The 18,672-nt window shown below is 38.9% G+C and overlaps 1 protein-coding gene across 4 annotated transcripts in view; it reads right to left on the reverse strand.

Annotated features, from left to right (window-relative positions):
* Nucleotides 1–18,672, reverse strand: part of INO80 (INO80 complex ATPase subunit) — a 123,215-nt gene that overhangs the window by 39,369 nt on the left and 65,174 nt on the right. For 3 of the 4 annotated variants that reach the window (XM_024997340.2, XM_024997339.2, XM_059890263.1), the window contains 2 exons: nucleotides 4,215–4,355; nucleotides 1,199–1,252 (listed from right to left, as the gene is read on the reverse strand). In XM_024997340.2, the coding sequence (XP_024853108.1) occupies nucleotides 1,199–1,252; nucleotides 4,215–4,355 (195 nt within the window). The remainder of the gene's footprint in view (nucleotides 1–1,198; nucleotides 1,253–4,214; nucleotides 4,356–18,672) is intronic. The other variant, NM_001205384.1, reaches the window with a different exon arrangement.

The following is an 18,672-nucleotide window of genomic DNA, read 5'->3' on the forward strand; positions in this document are numbered from 1 at the left end:
TATGGGGTCGCAGAGTCACGACTTAGCAACTGAATAACAACAAAGCCAAACCTTGAGAAATACTGCCTTGGAACAAATAAACATACAGATAGCTAACTATGGGGCCACTGGTTTCTGCTGGAAACTAGTAGTACTAGTGTTAGTCGTTCAGTTGTGTCCGACTTTTTGCAACCCTATGGAACGTAGCCCGCCAGGTTCCTCTGTCCATGGGATTCTCCAGGCAAGAATACTAGAGTGGGCTGCCATGCCCTTCTCCAGGGGATCTTCCTAACCCAGGGATTGAACCCCAGTCTCTTACATTGCAGGCAGATTCTTTACCATCTGAGCCATGAGGATTTAACCAGAGGATACCAAAACTGGAGAAAGAACATCATTTACCAATTTACCAAAGAGTACACTACTCGGGCATGCAGATGAAGCTAAACTGAGTTTGCTAGGAAGCAGTGCCATCTATGGTCCAGATGCAAAACTACACTGGGTAGCCGGCTGAGACCCCGCACTTCAAAACCTAGGAAAGTCGCTCGGTTATGTCCAACTCTTTGCAATCTCATGGACTATTCAGTTCATGGAATTCTCCAGGCCAGAATACTGGAGTTGGGGGTAACCATTCCCTTCTCCAGGGATCTTCCCAAACCAGGGATAGAACCCAGATCTCCCATATTGCAGGCAGATTCTTTACCAGCTGAGCTACCAGGGAAACCCCCAAACCTAGAAAGGCACAGGCATAAATAAATTTACATAGACAGTGTTGGAACAGGTTTTGGTAATCTCATATCACATTTACCCACTGCAAAAGGAGTTTGTTCTCTTGCTTTCAAGTTATTCATTTTTTCCCACTGAAAGCTGAACATAGGCAAATAAAGACTGAAAACACAAAGCAGATGATTAAAAATTTTACACTCAAAGATGACCACTTTAATTTTCTTTAAATTTTACTGAAGTATAGTTGATTTATAATGTTGTATTAATTTCTGCTATATAGCAAAGTGACTCAGTTATACATATATATATATATTCTTTTCCATTATGGTTTATCACAGGATATTGAATACAGCTCCTGTGCTATACAGTTGGCCCTTGCTGTTTATCCATCCTATGTATAAAATAATTTACATCTGCTAATTCCAAACTCCCAATCCTTTCCTTCCTCCCCCTTCTCCCTTGCTATTTTTTTTTTTTTAAGAAAAGCAGAACTTACATTGGAATTATATAAAAACTTTGGGCCCATGTTCTTGAGGTGAAAAGTCAAAAGCTAGAAAATCATAAAGGAACAAGGTGAAAACAGTTGACACAGGAAAGAATGTTTTTCCTGTCTGGACTCATTTCTAGTCACTCTTTTACAGTTTAAAAACAAAACAACTTTTTAAAGTTACAAACGTTCTCCTGTTTTCCAATTTCATTTTGCTGATAGCCTTCCAAATTCAGGATTAAAAACTAGGAGATTCCGAGGGCACAGCTCGTAGTGAAATATTTTTTAATGTTTCGTTAAGCTTACTTGGCAGGAGCCCTGAATCAAGATATATACAGAATCACAGAATATCATGCTTTAAGTACATAAGCAGTAAACCCACGAGGTCCAAAAGGAGGCAAACATGTCCATTTCTACTTAAATTATGCCTTCCAAGTCAGCTGTATCCTAAACAGCCCACCTCCACCCATTCTGCCCACCCCAAGCAGCCTTCCCAACTGCTCAGAAGCAGGGGAGATGAAGTATGACATACCATTCCTGCCTCCCCACAAATGGAAATGCACACTCCCTTTCGTCTCACATGAGCTGACCCCTGGTGTTGCTTCATTAACTTTCTAAACTCTAGTATCTTTAGGGGCTGCCTCCTCAAGCATTCAGCGCGTCCTTCCTGAGGACATGTAGATTCCTGCTCTGGCTCTAAGAAGCGTGACCGCTCCAAGCACTTTAGTTTTTTGGTATGATGAATTCCCAGGGTCTTAGTTTATTAACCTTGCAGAACGATTTCCTCAGCTAATGATAATTCCTTCCTTAGTGACACAGTTCATCCTGAACTGACCCTAAAGTTTTCATAGCATGTGCCATGGAAATTAATTTGTCTTAACTCAAGGCCAGGGTTGAGGCTTCAAAGGAAATCAGTTTCTCTCCATCACAGATAGGTTAGAAATCAATATAATTAAAATCTCTCAGGAAATATTGCCGTACTCACACCCCAGGCCTGATCTGAAGACATGTATAAAACATTCAGACATGTTAAAAACTTTTCTTCCCGTCCTTGTAATTATGGTGTGATTACTCCCATTTCAGATTTAGCACAAGCTACTGAAGAAACTCTACAAACAAGTATGGGGAGAAGGGCAGAAAAGGCAAGGGTGCTGGAGAGGAACCCTTCAGCCAGATGAGAAAAGCTTTCTCTTGCTTCCTGCTTGCCCCCATACCTTTACACGATTATAGTCTTCTTCAAGTTACTACTGCTTTTTAGGGGCTTTTTAGGGAAATATCAGTACCAGACATGATAGTTCAGACTTCAGCCTCCTCAGAAATAATACTTAAGTAGAATAGTGGGAATTTTTATGTGTAAATATGTCAGGAAAGTGGGGTTATTCTTCAGAGTGGTTGGCTACAGAGCTCCAAGTGGTATAAATGAAAAAATTTATGTCCATAAATGCAATTACAGTCCAGGGCAGTTCACTCTTTATTGGCTCCATAAAACATGGGGAATATGAGAAGTAAAAATGTCCTGACAACCCTCTCTCAAAAATCCAGACTTCCTCTTATAGGTCTCTTTGTATACATTACAGATTAGAAGGAAAAAAGGAAACAACTACACAACTATGAAGCCTGAAGGCTGCTTTCTATGTAAGCACTTGGCTTTAAATGTTGCCTAGAAAAAGTGCTTTTCCCTACATCAATTTAAGCTTCAAATACCAAGAATGCTTTGGAAGAAGTGGGTACATACAAAACCCAAATACTTTCTGGATAATCAGTATAAATCAAACAAAGTTGATCACGGGAAGAGAATCACGTTTGTGTAGAACAGGATCAGCAAAGAAATTCAGGCAGGCAGGAATCAACGGGCCTCAGTACTATCATCTCATTTCCACCTGTCATCTTTCTTTGGACCTCATGCCAGATTCTGACCTTTGATAACTTAATGAAGTAAGGATGTAAGCTTATATAAACAGTGGTAGAAAAACATCACAAAGAAGATTTAAAGTCTTCACCTTCTTTGAATGGAACTGTGAAAACAGTAGTCTTGCTAGGATAAGTGGTGAAAACAAGATTAAAAACACAGAAGGGTAAGAAAAGTCAACCTCTTAAGTGTGTCCTGGGCTAACTGAAAGCTGCCCCTTAAAGCAAATGGAAACAAGCTGGAAAGACAGAAGCTAGTTTTCGCTCTAACAGCAGCCTGGCCACATCTTTACTTTGCCCCTCTCCCTTCATGTACTTCTTTGTGGTTTTAAGAGAGCTTCTGCCTGGCTCTGATTAGAAAGACATGAAAGAGTGGAAGATGTAAGCAAAGTAAACAGCTGCAGTGTTCCGGGAAAGCCTTTGCAGCGACACTGTCAGCTATCACCAGAGGGCCCTGTTTTGACAAACAGGGTATTAGGAAGGATCTAACAGCTGTTTAAAGTTGAAGCCACAATAGAAATTACTCCCAATCTACAAGTAAGACTACAACTACTGAATGGAAGATATGGCACAATAGTCATTTTTCAGAGGGAACATACTTGTGAAGGACAGTCCAGGCAGGGCTGCTGAAGAAAGCTAAGAAGTTTCTTGATGCTGGAGTGTTAGGTTTCCCTTTGTTATATGGAGTCTATACCAAGGTGATAAGGCCAGATCAAATCTCCCTCCCAATCTGGCCCCAGCCTCTGAAAAACCTTCAAAAACTTCAACACAGGTGACAAATGGCTCCCTCTCCTTTTCAAATATTCCACTGTCCCTGTCCCTGCTACTGGGTGGTAATCCACCTGACAGACGGCCTGCTCCCATGGTAGTTTAGAACCCCGGACTAACTAAGAGGAACTACACAGATGCAACATCAGAGAAAGAAGCCACTTCTAGCTGCCATACAGTGGTTCTCAAACCAACACAATTCAAAGTGAGGGATACTGTCTTAGGAAAGCTAGGACCACAGATCCTCTTTCTAAATACTGAGCATTCTTGTCAAGACATGGACCCCTTGAAAACTTGTTTATTTCTTTAAACACCACCTATTTTATTGCTTCCTTACTGCGGCACTTACTCGTGGACTGGCCACACACAAAAAAGATGGCAGCTCAGTGAGCAGGCAGCAACGAAGCGAGGAGGTAGCTGATCTCCGCTGATGGATGACCTGGTCTGAGTAGCCACTCACTGCTTTACAGTGGCTGCTGAAAACCAGAGACTACAAAACAAAGATGCAAATTAGTGCTACTGACAATTGCTTAATGTAAGCAACACCGAAAAAAAGTCACAGTCAAGGTTCATGCTAATTTCAAAATGTGCTTTTATCAGTGTACTTTAAGTAAATGTCATCTCTAATTCTACCTTTTTCTGGAAGTGAATACTGTTTATTATCAATAGTTACAGCAAAATTTTCATTAGACAAAACAACATTTTGTGTATCTCAAGGAAAAATTGGTTCATTGTTAAACTGTCGATACAAACCCATATTTTGAGTTAAAGACGATGACCAACAATATTTCCTCCCAAATTCATTTAGGCAGATGAGTTTAGTATTACATGCGTGTACTAACAATGCAGTATAGTTCTAGCAAGGTTAGATGTTCTATTTATTTGGAGACATCAATACAAGTGGTCAGGAACAAGGAACAGTCTCTTTAGTTTCTCTAACTACCATTTAAAAAATTAAATCCTTTACTTACATTACTGTATGAATTCATTTTAAGAGACTTAAAGCTCATGTTAAAGCTTCAGTTTGCAGTCATTCATATGAAAGATTTTTTTAAGTATGGAACGTTCACATACAAAGAAGCAGTCAGTGGGATTAGAGTATTATATATTGTAGATGCAGTTCCTTCTTCAGTTCAGTGTTAAGACACTTTATCTTTGGATCTTCGTTCTTGATTATTTCATTTATCTGTCTTATTCGTTTCTCAAGGCAAATCAGTATACAAATAACCATAACAAATAACCATATGAATGAAGATAATACAAAAAACTGCAAGAAGAACAGTAACCAGGACCCACTGCAGAAGAATAACAGTTGTAATTCCAACTGCAGGAGAATAACAGTTTGTAATTCCAACCAAATCTCCTCAAAGCCTCTTTGTACGTATCTTCTCCTAAAGTACATGGATTCTTCAGGATCACAGTTTGAAAGACTCCACCTCAAGTGTCTAGTAAGACAGGTGCATCATAATCTACTTTAAAGAAGCAATCAGCATCTTCTAAATAACAGTCATGAACAAACTGAAAGGCTTTAACTGCTGGGATGCCTTTCAGTTCAGTTCAGTTGCTCAGTCGTGTCCAACTCTTTGCGACCCCATGAATCGCAGCACACCAGGCCTCCCTGTCCATCACCAACTCCCGGAGTTCACTCAAACTCACGTCCATCGAGTCAGTGATGCCATCCAGCCATCTCATCCTCTGTTGTCCCCTTCTCCTCCTGCCTCCAATGCCTCCCAGCATCAGAGTCTTTTCCAATGAGTCAACTCTTCACATGAGGTGGCCAAAGTACTGGAGTTTCAGCTTTAGCATCATTCCTTCCAAAGAAATCCCAGGGCTGATCTCCTTCAGAATGGACTGGTTGGATCTCCTTGCAGTCCAAGGGACTCTCAAGAGTCTTCTCCAACACCACAGTTCAAAAGCATCAATTCTTTGGTGCTCAGCTTTCTTCACAGTCCAACTCTCACATCCATACATGACCACCATGGAAAAACCATAGCCTTGACTAGATGGACCTTTGTTGGCAAAGTAATATCTCTGCTTTTCAATGTGCTATCTAGGTTGGTCATAACTTTCTTCCAAGGAGTAAGCGTCTTTTAATTTCATGGCTGCAGTCACCATCTGCAGTGATTTTGGAGCCCCAAATATAAAGTCTGACACTGTTCCCACTGTTTCCCCATCTATTTCCCATGAAGTGATGGGACCAGATGCCATGATCTTCATTTTCTGAATGTTGAGTTTTAAGCCAACTTTTTCACTCTCCTCTTTCACCTTTATCAAGAGGCTTTTTAGTACCTCTTCACTTTCCGCCATAAGGGTGATGTCATCTGCATATCTGAGGTTATTGATATTTCTCCCGGCAATCTTGATTCCAGCATGTGCTTCTTCCAGGGATGCCTTTAGTGACTTCTAATCACACAGTTCAGAAATCTTTACAACCCTTTATTATGATGTTGGACTCATGTAGCTTTGACAGGTTTGGTAATTTTCTCCAGATGTTGAGGTCCAATCATTAACCAGGAAATAAGGTTAATCTTCTGATATCATTTTTCAATAATATTTGTATTCTCTTTATGTTCGCTAGCATCTGCACTGAGATTTATCCACCTTTCTACGTATTTATCTTCATTATCATCTGAATGCCTGAGGATCATTATGAAGATAAACAGATGAGGTGTCACCCTGTTCTTTCAATATTGAATACTGACAAGCTAGGATCAATTATAAAAAAACCTTATTGCTGACACATAGTTGAAGGTTAAAAAAAAAAAAAAGAATATATACACACACGTATATATAGCCAATTTTCTTGTGTTTTTTTGGAAGTTCACTTCTGACTATTAGTAACAGTTCTTGCCCCTCCGGGGGTGAAGATGACACAAGCCTAGCAACTGCTGCTCATCTGTAGTATTTCAAGGCTGCTAGCTGCAGTGTCCACCACCAGCCAGGTGGCTGAGATGGCAGCAGTGGCGGGCCTAAAGACTTTTGAATTCTTTACTAACTTTTAAAGACCAGTATCTAAACAGTATCTCAGTTAAGAATCTCTTAAAGTCAACCTCATTTTCAGTATTCTTAAATGGCAAAATCCAACAGGTAAGAGATGAAAAGAATGACTATTTCCTTCAATTATTTTCTCTTCAGCACTGTACCTATTAATAAGAAAGGGATACAACAGTCACTCTAGGGAGTCTTTTAAACACATTATTTTGCTTGAGATACCTTTCTAGAAAAAAATGATAATTTTTTCTAATGATAATTTTATTTCTGGGGTCGTCATTTCTAAATTAGGATGTGTTCATTTGTCTTATCTCAGCTAGGTTAAGATGGGATTCTCATTTGGAGTCACTAAATCAAGGTGATCTACAGCTGATCCCAGATTTAAAAAATAATTCACTAGTTTAAAATGCTCAACATACACAAGCCTTAGCTTTTAAGAAACCCTGACTACTCCTAGTACATTTCACTCATCTATACTTTTCTAGATTATTTTCTCTTAATATTGGTTTTATTAGATCTTCCCCAGTACAGGTGGTCCTTGGTACCATAGTGCCTCATTTCCTTCACACAATGACATGAAGGGCTAGGTATTGCTAGATACAGAAAAATTTAGTGCTTAACACAGAAGAACATAAAGGACACCTTAGACACTACTGTGTGGGATATGGGTGGGTGGGTGGTACAGAAAAAAAGGTTTATTACTTTTTTAGTCTATTTTGGCCTAAAACAGATTAGAAAAAAAGAACGCCACACAATGAGAGATGTGACTTGGTAATAAAGTGGTCACAGGTTTTGCTCTTCTGTTGTCCCTGCCTCATGTCCTGGACTATCACTATCTCATTACTCCGTAGGCACTGGCAATTGTGTGTCCTGCTGCCAGCACCATAATATGCACATAAGTGAAGGTAGGCTTCGTTAGAGTCTTCTGGCACCATGCAAGTCTCAAGTGAAAATCATAAAGCAGTATGATAGGCCCCACAGAGACATACTTCGTGCCACAGTGTAGCAGAGAACACACTGTTATCTGTATTTTCCCCTCAGATAAAGATGTGCCCATTTAACAAGGGGCCATATTTTGTTTTCCATGTCCTATTCAGAATTAAAAAGAGTACTTACGCTAAAGTTAGGTCATTACTTAGAAATTAATTTTCCGCTTTTGCTCTTAAAGAACACATCAAACTCAGATATAGAGAAACTGTCTCACTTAAAATGAAAGGGCACAGTGCTTATAGACCAATTGCTAAGATTACAAGGATTCTATTTTCACAGATGGAAACACAGAAAAAAACTGAAAACAATGGTTTTCCAGAGCTTTCCACAAGGGTGCTGGCAGCTCTCATGATTTCAGGAAATGATGATATAGATACTGCAGTTGCAAATTAACATCTAGCGGAGGAGTTTTTGGAAACTTCCTGTTTGGGAGATTCTTCATCAATAGCCATTCAAAGCTCTCTAAGCATTTAATAGAGTACAGTGTTTAAAACTTAAAAAAAAACACACATCACTTTTTCCAAAACAACTCTTTATGTTTAGATTCTTCTGTATATTTTAAACTGCAAAATCTGAAATGCCCTCAATTTCTATGAATTAGCTGGCCCACTAGAGTTGTAGTGAGCCAGTTAACTCATATAATACCTAAGCAGACCATTACCATGACAACAGTTTCTCAGAGACTGGGACAGGAAATGAAATGGATGCTGTACCCTTTCTGCCAATTACCATTTTTAACATATTATTTAACTGGATATAGTATAAAATCTGTTCCGCCTCCCCGAAAGATGGCTCAATGGTATATTTCCTACAGATTCTGGTTTTTGTCTTTAGTCTTCAAAGCAAAATAAGATTAAAAAGAAAAAAAAAAAGATTCATGTGTATGAGACTTGCCCTCTAACCCCTGCAAAACTGTACAAGAAAGGAGGTCCAGTGAGAGCCCACACTGGGGAGGGAGGTATGTGAGAATGAATTCACAAAAGTTTTGAGCTAAATACTATTCCTTCTTGAACTCATCACCAGTAAAGCAGGGTAAAGAACAATGAGGGTTAGTGGCTTCTGTATCACAAGCATCGTAAGAAAAGGATGATCAGAAAAGCACTTACGTCAAGCAAGAGATTTTAAAAGGCCCTAACTTTGTTCAAAATACTCCTAAAGTGTCATCTCATCTGTGTTCTTAGCCTAGTTTTTAGTTTCTTGATGTTTTTGTATACCCCCCCAAAGCCAGTATTATGAGAATGGTACTTCTTTGAACTCTGTAACACAGGATTCAAATTTAACATTCACTGCTGGGTAAGAAGAGTTTTACAGGTATACTCAGTGGGAAAAAAAAGAGCTTCCCACTGTTAAAATTCATTCACATCCACGAGTGGCAAGAAAGACGGGAGGATTGGATTAGACTGCTGAATATAACTTAGGTAATATGTGATTTAAAGATAGACTATCAAGAAAAAGATGACAACGTGTAGTAAGTCAACATTCATTAACTTCCTCCTCAGAGGAATAAGAAGAAAGCATTCACCTTGATCTGATGATAGGAAGCTGTATTTAGGAGACAGGCTGCTGGAACAATACCTGCCACTATTTATAACATAAAATATACGAAGGCACAGAAGAGAACAAAATAAAGGGTTTTCTGCAACAAGAGGATAAAAGTGAATATGGAAAAAATTAACTAAAAGTTAATCTGATAGCTCCAAAGGAATTTTATTCAGAGTTATTATCTGAGGGCTTCCTTGGTGGCTCAGTGGTGGAGAGTCTGCCTGCTAATACAGGAGACAGGGTTTGACCCCTGATCTGGGAGGATCCCACATGCCATGGTGCTACTAAGCCTGTGCACCACAATTTCTGAGCCTGTGCTCTAGAACCTAGAAGCCACAACTACTGAAGTCCAGACATCCTAGAGCCCGCGCCCTGCAACAAGATAAGCCACTGCAATAAGAAGTCTATGCACCTCAACTAGAGAGCAGTCAGTCCCCACTCTCTGCAACTAAAGAAAAGTCTGCACAGCAATGAAGACCCAGCACAGACGAAAATAAAAATTATAAAAAAGTTATTATTTGAATAGTACAAGATACAGTATCCTGGTACTCACTTTCAATTTTAGCATTTCCCTTTGTCTCTTTTCTCAGGTTTGCTTGAGAATAATCCCCAACTTTACTTTTAAGACTGATTTTGAACATGGAATCAGGATTCATGTTTTCCCATCAAAACATTGAAACAAATTTGCATTTACTATACATATAAAACAAGGCCACTCAACTTCATGGTATCACAAAAGAAAGCAAAAGCAAAACAAAGGAGCTGGAGAAATAGCATCTCTACAGCATTATGTTTCCAAATAATCAAAGTTACATAATCAGAACTAAGTAGGCAAATCAAATGAAAACGCAAGATAAAATTGTTCACAAAGAGTTAGGGCTTATGAGCAATGAATTTTGGGCTGAAGATAAACGGCAATATATTATACTATATTAATGGTTTCCCCAGCTGACATTTGCTGTGGCTAACAAAACTGTGAACAGAGAGGTAACATGGAGAGCAGGGAGTTATGATGCCAGCATCCCTTCCAATTTAAGAACTTTCATGGTATCAGTCAGAACTCATATATTGCCTAAGCCAAAATCTCACAACAGAGAATACCAAAACAAACTTGGTAATGAAGTAACTAATATAAAAGGCACTGAGGCTCCTCCATACTCTCTCTCCTGAATCACTCACTCTGGGGGAAGCCAGAGGCCATGTCATGAGGACAATGAAGCAGCCCCATGGAGAAGTCCACATTTTAAGGAACTGAGTCCTCCAGCCAAAGCAGGCACCAAAATACCAGGCATATAAGTGAGCTGGCACTATGGCTCCAGTCAATCTTTTAGGTAACTGCAACCCTAGCTGATATCCTGACTGCAACTTCATAGGATTTTCTGAGTCAGAACCACCTACCTAAGCTGCTCTCAAGTTTATGACCAACAGAAACTATGAGATATTAAAAACGTTCACTATTTTTTGCTGCTACAGTTTTGGGTAATTTGTTTTATAGGTATAGATAAGTATTAATACTACAGGGTAATATCCACAATTGACACTCTTTTTGCAATTAGTCTTTGAGATGTCTAAAAATTAGCTTCCTTCTTCTGGTATATGGAGAAGGCAATGGCACCCTACTCCAGTACTCTTGCCTGGAAAACCCCAAGGATGGAGGAGCCTGGTAGGCTGCAGTCCATGGGTTCGCTAAGAGTTGGACACGACTGAATGACTTCACCTTCACTTTTCACTTTCATGCATTGGAGAAGGAAATGGCAACCCACTCCAGTATTCTTGCCTGGAGAATCCCAGGATGAGGGAGCCTGGTGGGCTGCCATCTACGGGGTCGCACAGAGTCGGACACGACTGAAATGACTTAGCAGCAGCAGCAGCAGCTGCTGGTATATCTCTTACTCCCAAGAAATGCCTCTAGATCTCAGCTCAAATGCATGGCAAAAATAACCAATGTGCAATAAACTCAATGCATGACCAAAGTTACCAATGCCACCCATACTTCCCAACATCCAAGGGAAGTTAGAACTCTTCAGAAAATGTTATTTTAAATAGAGAGGAAGATTATACTTCTAATTTTAAGTTGGAGGACATTCCCTCAGATAAGAAAACATACAAAATTTCAAAGGGAAAAAAAAAACATCCTTGTGGTCCAGTGGCTAAGACTCTGAGCTCCCAATGCAGGGGGCCTGAGTTCAATCTCTGGTCAGGGAACTAGATCCCACTGCTGCTGCTGCTGCTGCTAAGTCGCTTCAGTCATGTCCAACTCTGTGCGACACCATAGATGGCAGCCCACCAGGCTCCCCTGTCCCTGGGATTCTCCAGGCAAGAATACTGGAGTGGGTTGCCATTTCCTTCTCCAATGCACGAAAGCGAAAAGTGAAAGTGAAGTCGCTCAGTCCTGCCCAACTCTTAGCGACCCCATGGACTGGAGCCTACTAGGCTCCTCCGTCCATGGGATTTTCCAGGCAAGAGTACTGGAGTGGGGTGCCATTGCCTTCTCCGCTAGATCCCACATGCCACAGCAAAGAGTTCACATGTTGCACCTGAGGATCCCACACCTGCAACAAAGATAGAAGATCCTGAGTGCTGCAACTATGACCTGGCACAGCCAAAAAAAAAAAGACAGAACTGAGCTATTTTTTTCCTTTGGCTATGCCACTTGGCATGTGGATTGCAGTTCTGCAACCAGGGATTCACCCCCTCCATTGGAAGACAGAGTCATAACCACTGGACCAACAGGGAAGTCCACCAAAAATGGCAGAATTATTTAATAGCATTTTTTGTTAAATGTTCAGCTTGGTTTCAGTCTTTCAGGATCTTGTAAAATATTCTTTGTATTTGAGAAGTAGCTTTCTATTAATTAAAGAGTGCCTACCTGAACACTGGTTCTCTACCATGTAAAAAGGACAGTTAATCACTTTCGCATCCTTTATCAATCTTTCTTATATGTTTGATTTCCCTTTGAACTGCCTTCTTCCTTTTTCATCTTCAAATCTGAGTCTCCTTTCTCTTACAAACCTCAGCTTTAATCTAACAGACTCTCCTGCAAGGTGTTCCTATTCTTTTTAATTGTCATACTTCATTACCCACTTCCTAACCAGAATCTCTCTCCTTGTAAATCCCTGCACCTGGGCCTTCTCTATTCTACCTGCACTCATAATATCAAGGAGCTCCTAATCTCACTCTTAAGTGTTCACCTGGAACTTTAGTTTAATACTCTCCTCATCACAGATCCCCATGTCCAATCTTTCCTGTTGTCATAATCTTAAGATCAGTCATCAAATACCAGTGGCAGAGATCTCCACTGATGAGCTGTAATGACACGTGATTTAACAGCCTTCCTAAAACCAACTACCAGATTATTCCTTCCCAAAGCTTGATAGTAGCCCCCAAAACTTTATCCCCCCAGGATTACAACTGTAGCATCTACTGGAGAAGGTGAGCCAAAAAGGTTGAAACTCCTGGTTTAACATCTACATCCCAATAGACTGGCATTCAAAGATTCCCTTGGAAGAAAGGTGACTTACTTATCCAGCCTTTTTTCTCACCACTGCTCTTTATTTTGGCTCAAATCTTTAACTTGGAATATTCCTCCTCCTATCCAGGTCCCTACCACTCAAGATCCAATTTTAAACAATACCATTTCTATAAAAGAGTATTTTTTTGTCCATTTTAACCTAAAGTGATCTTCCATCCTGAACTTTACCACTAGTCATCTACTATTATTTTGGCAGTGTAATTATGTCTTCAACGCTGATCTTGACTCATTTTTTTATTTCTAAATTCCTTTTAATTTTGTGCATGTCTTTTTACTATATGCATGAATGATTTTTCAAACTAGAAAATAGAGACTATGATTGTTAACACACCTCGCCCACAACAGGCACTGATGCATGACAGGTTCAAAAACCACATTAATTACAGTACTTTCTCTTTGTAGGAGTAGACTGCCATTGGGGAAGACTACTCTGAAGGAGCATTAGAAAAACCCAACCTTAAGCCAAGATCACATTCCACCCCTGGAGATTCTTTCAATCAACAAGCTCTTCTGATACACATACAAATAATGGATCCATTCGAATGCTCAATCTCATTGGCCCTTGGGATCAAGCAAGTGAAAACATCAGGAGAGAAAGGGTGAAGAGTGCGTGGGAAACAAAAAAAGGAGTACTTTCTCCTGTAAACAGTTCTCTCCTCTATTAACATTTCTTACTCAATTAGGCATCTTTTGCTGTCTAGGTCAATGGTCTCCAGAGAAATTACAGCAAGCTTCACAATGTAAATAATATTAATATGTTATTTGTATATCATTTTAAATGAAATAATACACAGGTACTAGATAAAAATGTTTTAATAACAGGGGGGCACAATCAAGACACATGAGGCTAGTAGTATTGCTGGAAAGAGTTTAAACTAAGACAGATGAGAGGATTCTAAATTTACATGAAAATGCAAAGGGCCAAGAACAGTAAAGGCAATACTGAAGAAAACCAAAGACAGAGGACCTGTGCTACCAGTTTCAAGTCTTATCATGGAGCAAGAATTATTAAGATAATTGGTACTGGTCAAGGACAGACTAATGGACTAATAGAACAGAACATGATAAGAAATAGACCTACACATATACAGCCACCTGTTTGACAAAAGTGAAGCTGTAGTGCAACAAGGATGGGCTTTTCAACAAAAGAAGTTGGGTCAAATGGATATGGATATCTATGATAAGTAAAAAAAAAAAAATGACAACCCATAACATACACTAAAAACACAGTTTCTCAAAAAAATTTTTGGAGAAAAACAGAATAATCTTCACGACCTCAATAAAGACAAAGATTTCTTTCACAAGATACAAAAAATGCTAACAATTCAACAGAGGATAGTACTGAGAGTGAAAAAGTAAGTAATAGGTAGAACAAAGAAAAATAAGCAAGTGTCTTGAAGAAGCATTTCACCAAGGAGGTTATCCAAATGGCCAGTGAGCATCAGAAAAGGTATTCAATATCATTATTCACAAGGGAAATGTGATTTAAAGCCACAGTGAGATACTATCATATACAAGGACTAGAATGAGCAGACAAGGCACTGTCACATGACTTGTGCACTTTCCTATATGTATGTTAATATCTCTAGGATAGCCAAGGCAACAAGAGAAAGGCTACGATTTTTAATATATTATACCTATTATTTCTTCCTGTTTCTCTAATCACCTGGGCCTGTTATCTACTAATGGAAAGCAAACAGTCATATCTTCAGGATCAACTTAGCTACTTCTTAGGTTCATGAATTCAAATGGTTATTAATTAATATCATTAGAAAAAAAGTTTAACTCTCTAATCATTGACTAGGGTACTTCCTGCCCCCTCAAGCTTTAACGACCCACAATTACATGTCAGTCTTTTTCTAATCTTTCAGGACTTTTCTTGTCCTTCCTGAAGTTCTAATTCACCATAGGAATGACAGCAAATACCTTTCAAGGTATATTTTCAGGATATATGCTGAAACTGGTAAGCACAGTTATAAATTTGCTTCCTGTGAAGATAAAATTTTTCTCTCTGATTCCACAGTAGTAGCATCCCTGTATAAGCAAAGGATCTTTCAGAGGATTTGTAAACTGTATTAATAATGCCGGAATTTTTTTGTAGAGCTCAATGACAACAAACAAGTCACATCAGGAAAAGGCACAAAGCACATACATGATGAATTTATCACAAAGAAAGGACAAAAAGAATTCAAGACAAGGGACTTTCCTGGTGGTGGTGAAGAATCCACCTTTCAACGTAGGGGACAGGCTTGATCCCTGGTCGGGGAACTAGGATCCCACATGCTATGGGGCAACTAAGCCCTCGTGCCACAACTAGAGAGAAGTCCATGCGCCACAACGATAGATCCCACATATGACAACTAAGACCTGGTGCAGCCACAAATAAATAAAATGAACCCAAGACCTTGTATTTAAATCCTATCTACAAATCCAAACATCATCAAGACAGATAATTATTAGACTTAAGTCTCGCCACTGTTGTCCATACTTGACAAGTTACCTTCCCCCCACCCCAAAGAAAGACTCATTTTTTGTAAAAAACTGTAAACTGGCAGGATTAGAGGAAGTGTGTTTTTCATATATGTATGTACACTAAAATGTCATGCATCTTAAGTTTTAGCTTTTACTCTATACTCTTAACTAATAAACTTTGGAAATCTGTTTTAAAGAATTAAGTAGTCAAAATTTCTTTCTCTACTCTTCTTGCAAAATAGGCAATGTCATGTTCTCTAAAAAAATATTTCTTGAATAAGAAAAACTTGGTTTGGAGAAATCAGTGTGAGAAGCAGCATGACAGTGGTGAGAGGCATATTCTAGCAAAGCCACTCTTAGGGGAGAGTTTCCATAATAAACTATCTGCTCAGGTTTGAATCAGGTTTTTTGTTTTTTGTTTTTTCAAAATTACTTAACTTTATACGATTTTTAAATAGAAGGAATATAACAGGTACATGCCAAAATAGACTAAGACAGTCATCAGTAGTAGTTGATCATAAACTACATGTCAGAGTAACTCTGCAATGAAATATGCGTACTGCTCTCTGAGTAATTTCTGATGGTCTCTTTCACATTCAGAAAGTAAGACCCTTCCTTAGTCCCAAAATGTCAGCTTCTTTCCTTACTATTACACAGAATGATCCAGAATCTTTCTACATGGTGATTCTATTCACCTAGTCTTGATTCTTACATAACTACAGGTAGTATAAAATATTCTTGTGAGTCATGGCCAGACTGAAAAAGCCACAGTTATAATGGGCTTTATTAATTGTTACACATGGAGTGTCAACAAAATGATTGTTCAATCAGAACCCAGTCTAACCTTTAAGGCTAGGTATCATGTAAAAATCATTCTACTTAATTGAAAGCAAGTATTTCTTAGAAAAGATATATCAACCAACTCTGGCAAGATACACTGCCTGGTTGATATTTCAACATATGTATGTTGGAGATAAGGATGACAAGAGCCAAAGCAGAACAGCATCTCTACACATCCATGATTAGCTTTCAGCTACCTGTGGCTCAGTAACTCAGTTCTACATGCTAAGCTACTACAAAAGCAAATGTCTACCTACAACATGAAATAAAAGTAAAGAAGAAGAAATGGAAGTGAATCTAACTTTGGAAAAACCAATTTCACATAAAGCATGCTGCCCACATCTAAATTTCTCAAGAAATTAACTGACTGAAGGACAGCACGGAACAGGTGCTTTGAACACACTACTCTATTTTCAGAAAGCAGAAGAATACAAATAATTGACGCATCTCTTTCAGTGTTACGTAAGATTGAAGCACTGACATAATAGGGCACAACAAAATCCCAGGGGCAATGGTGCTTTCTGTATCAAAAATAAAACTAGTAAAAAAAATTTGTATCTTTAGCAATACACAGTATCAAATGTAAGGAAATCAGACTACAAGAGGTTAAGCAACTGTCTACCAAACATAGCAGTATTTACTAGAAGGAAGTCACCTTGCCACCACTGACTATATTATTCCAAACAGAATTGGAACCCAATTCTATGCTCCTTCTGCATTACTGATCTTATCTTCGGAATCCAAAAAAGTACATGGAGCAACACTTGAGAAAGAAACTGGGAAACAGAAGAAAAAGAAACCACACGGGTTCTTCAGTGGACAGCAGGCAAATAATAGATACAGCCAAAGAACAGCCTACATTCTGTAGGCCGTGTGACTGACGACCCCTTACATTTTCTAGAGGATACAAAGAAAATTTCTACCTTTTAAACTTTTAATCTCGTTAAAGAACTATAAAATAAACATACAAATCGCTTCTCAAAATTCTCCAGCATTATCCATTTCATTCAGAATAATACACAGATCCTTAGCATTAACTTATAAGGTCACACATGATCTGAACCTGCACCTATCACCTATCACTTTCTCCCTTACCTTTCTCCCTTACCTATATAAAGGTGAACAATTACATGAAAAAGTGTTCAACATCATTATTTTCCATGGAGATGAAACTGAAAATCACAAATTCAAAAAATGAACTGACAGTACCAGGAGTAGGCAAGGAAGATGAACAGTAAATCTCTCACACTGTTGGTGGGACTTTAACTTTGTAATACCATTTTGGAAAAATATGTGGCAATGGGTTGTTGTTCAGTCACTAAGTCATGTCTGGCTCTTTGTGACCCCATGGACTTCAGTACGCCAGGCTTCCCTGTCCTTCACTATCTCCTTGAGTTTGCTCAAATTCATGTCCAGTGAGTTGGTGATTCTATCCATCCATCTCGTCCTCTGCCACCCTCTTCTCCTTTTGCCTTCAATCTTTCCCAGCTTCAGGGTCTTTTCCAGTGAATCAGCTGTTTGCATCAGGTGGTCAAAAACTGGAGCTTCAGCTTCAACATCAGTCCTTCCAATGAATATTCAGAATTGATTTCCTTTAGGAACAATTGGTTTGATCTCCTTGCAATCCAAGGGATTCAAGAATCTTCTCCAGCTCCATATTTCAAAGCATCAATTCTCTGGTGCTCAGCCTTCTTTATGGTCCAACTCTCACAAGACTACTGGGAAAACCAGAGCTTTGACTATAAGAACCTTTGCCAGCCAAGTGACATCTTGGCTTTTTGATACACTGTCTAGGTTTCTTACAGCTTTATTTCCAAGGATCAAGTGTTTTAATTTCATGGCTGCAATCATCATCCGCAGTGATTTTGGAGCCTAAGAAAATAAAACTTGTCACCGCTTCCACTTATTTGTCACGAAGTGATGGAGGCCATGATCCTAGTTTTTTGAATCTTGAGTTTTAAGCCAGTTTTTCCACTTTCCTCTTTCACCCTCATTGGCAATGGGTACTAAATCTAAACATACATATGTGTGATGATACAGCAATCCCACTCCTGGATATAAACGCCAAAGAAATTAGTGCTTGCATTCATCAAAAGACATGTACACGAATATGTATAGCACTTTTATTCATAATAGCCCCAAACTGGAACCAACCTAAATATCCACCAACATTAGACTAATAAACTATGATTAGAAACAGGCAATGGACTACTTCACGGCATTAAAAAAGAATATCTTTTTTTTGGTGGTCAGTTCTGAACTTGAGGTTTCAAATGGGAAGAAGTATAAGAGAAGACTTCTGGGTGCTGGAAATATTCTATACCTTAATCTAGATAGTTGTTACACAAATGCATACACAAGTGTAAATTCATATATTTTAAATGTGTACTTTAAAATATGTGTACTTCCCAGTAAAGTTATGTATAAAATATATATTAAA

The sequence above is a fragment of the Bos taurus genome, chromosome 10 (genome assembly GCF_002263795.3).
Source record: "Bos taurus isolate L1 Dominette 01449 registration number 42190680 breed Hereford chromosome 10, ARS-UCD2.0, whole genome shotgun sequence".
Classification (NCBI taxonomy): domain Eukaryota; kingdom Metazoa; phylum Chordata; class Mammalia; order Artiodactyla; family Bovidae; genus Bos; species Bos taurus.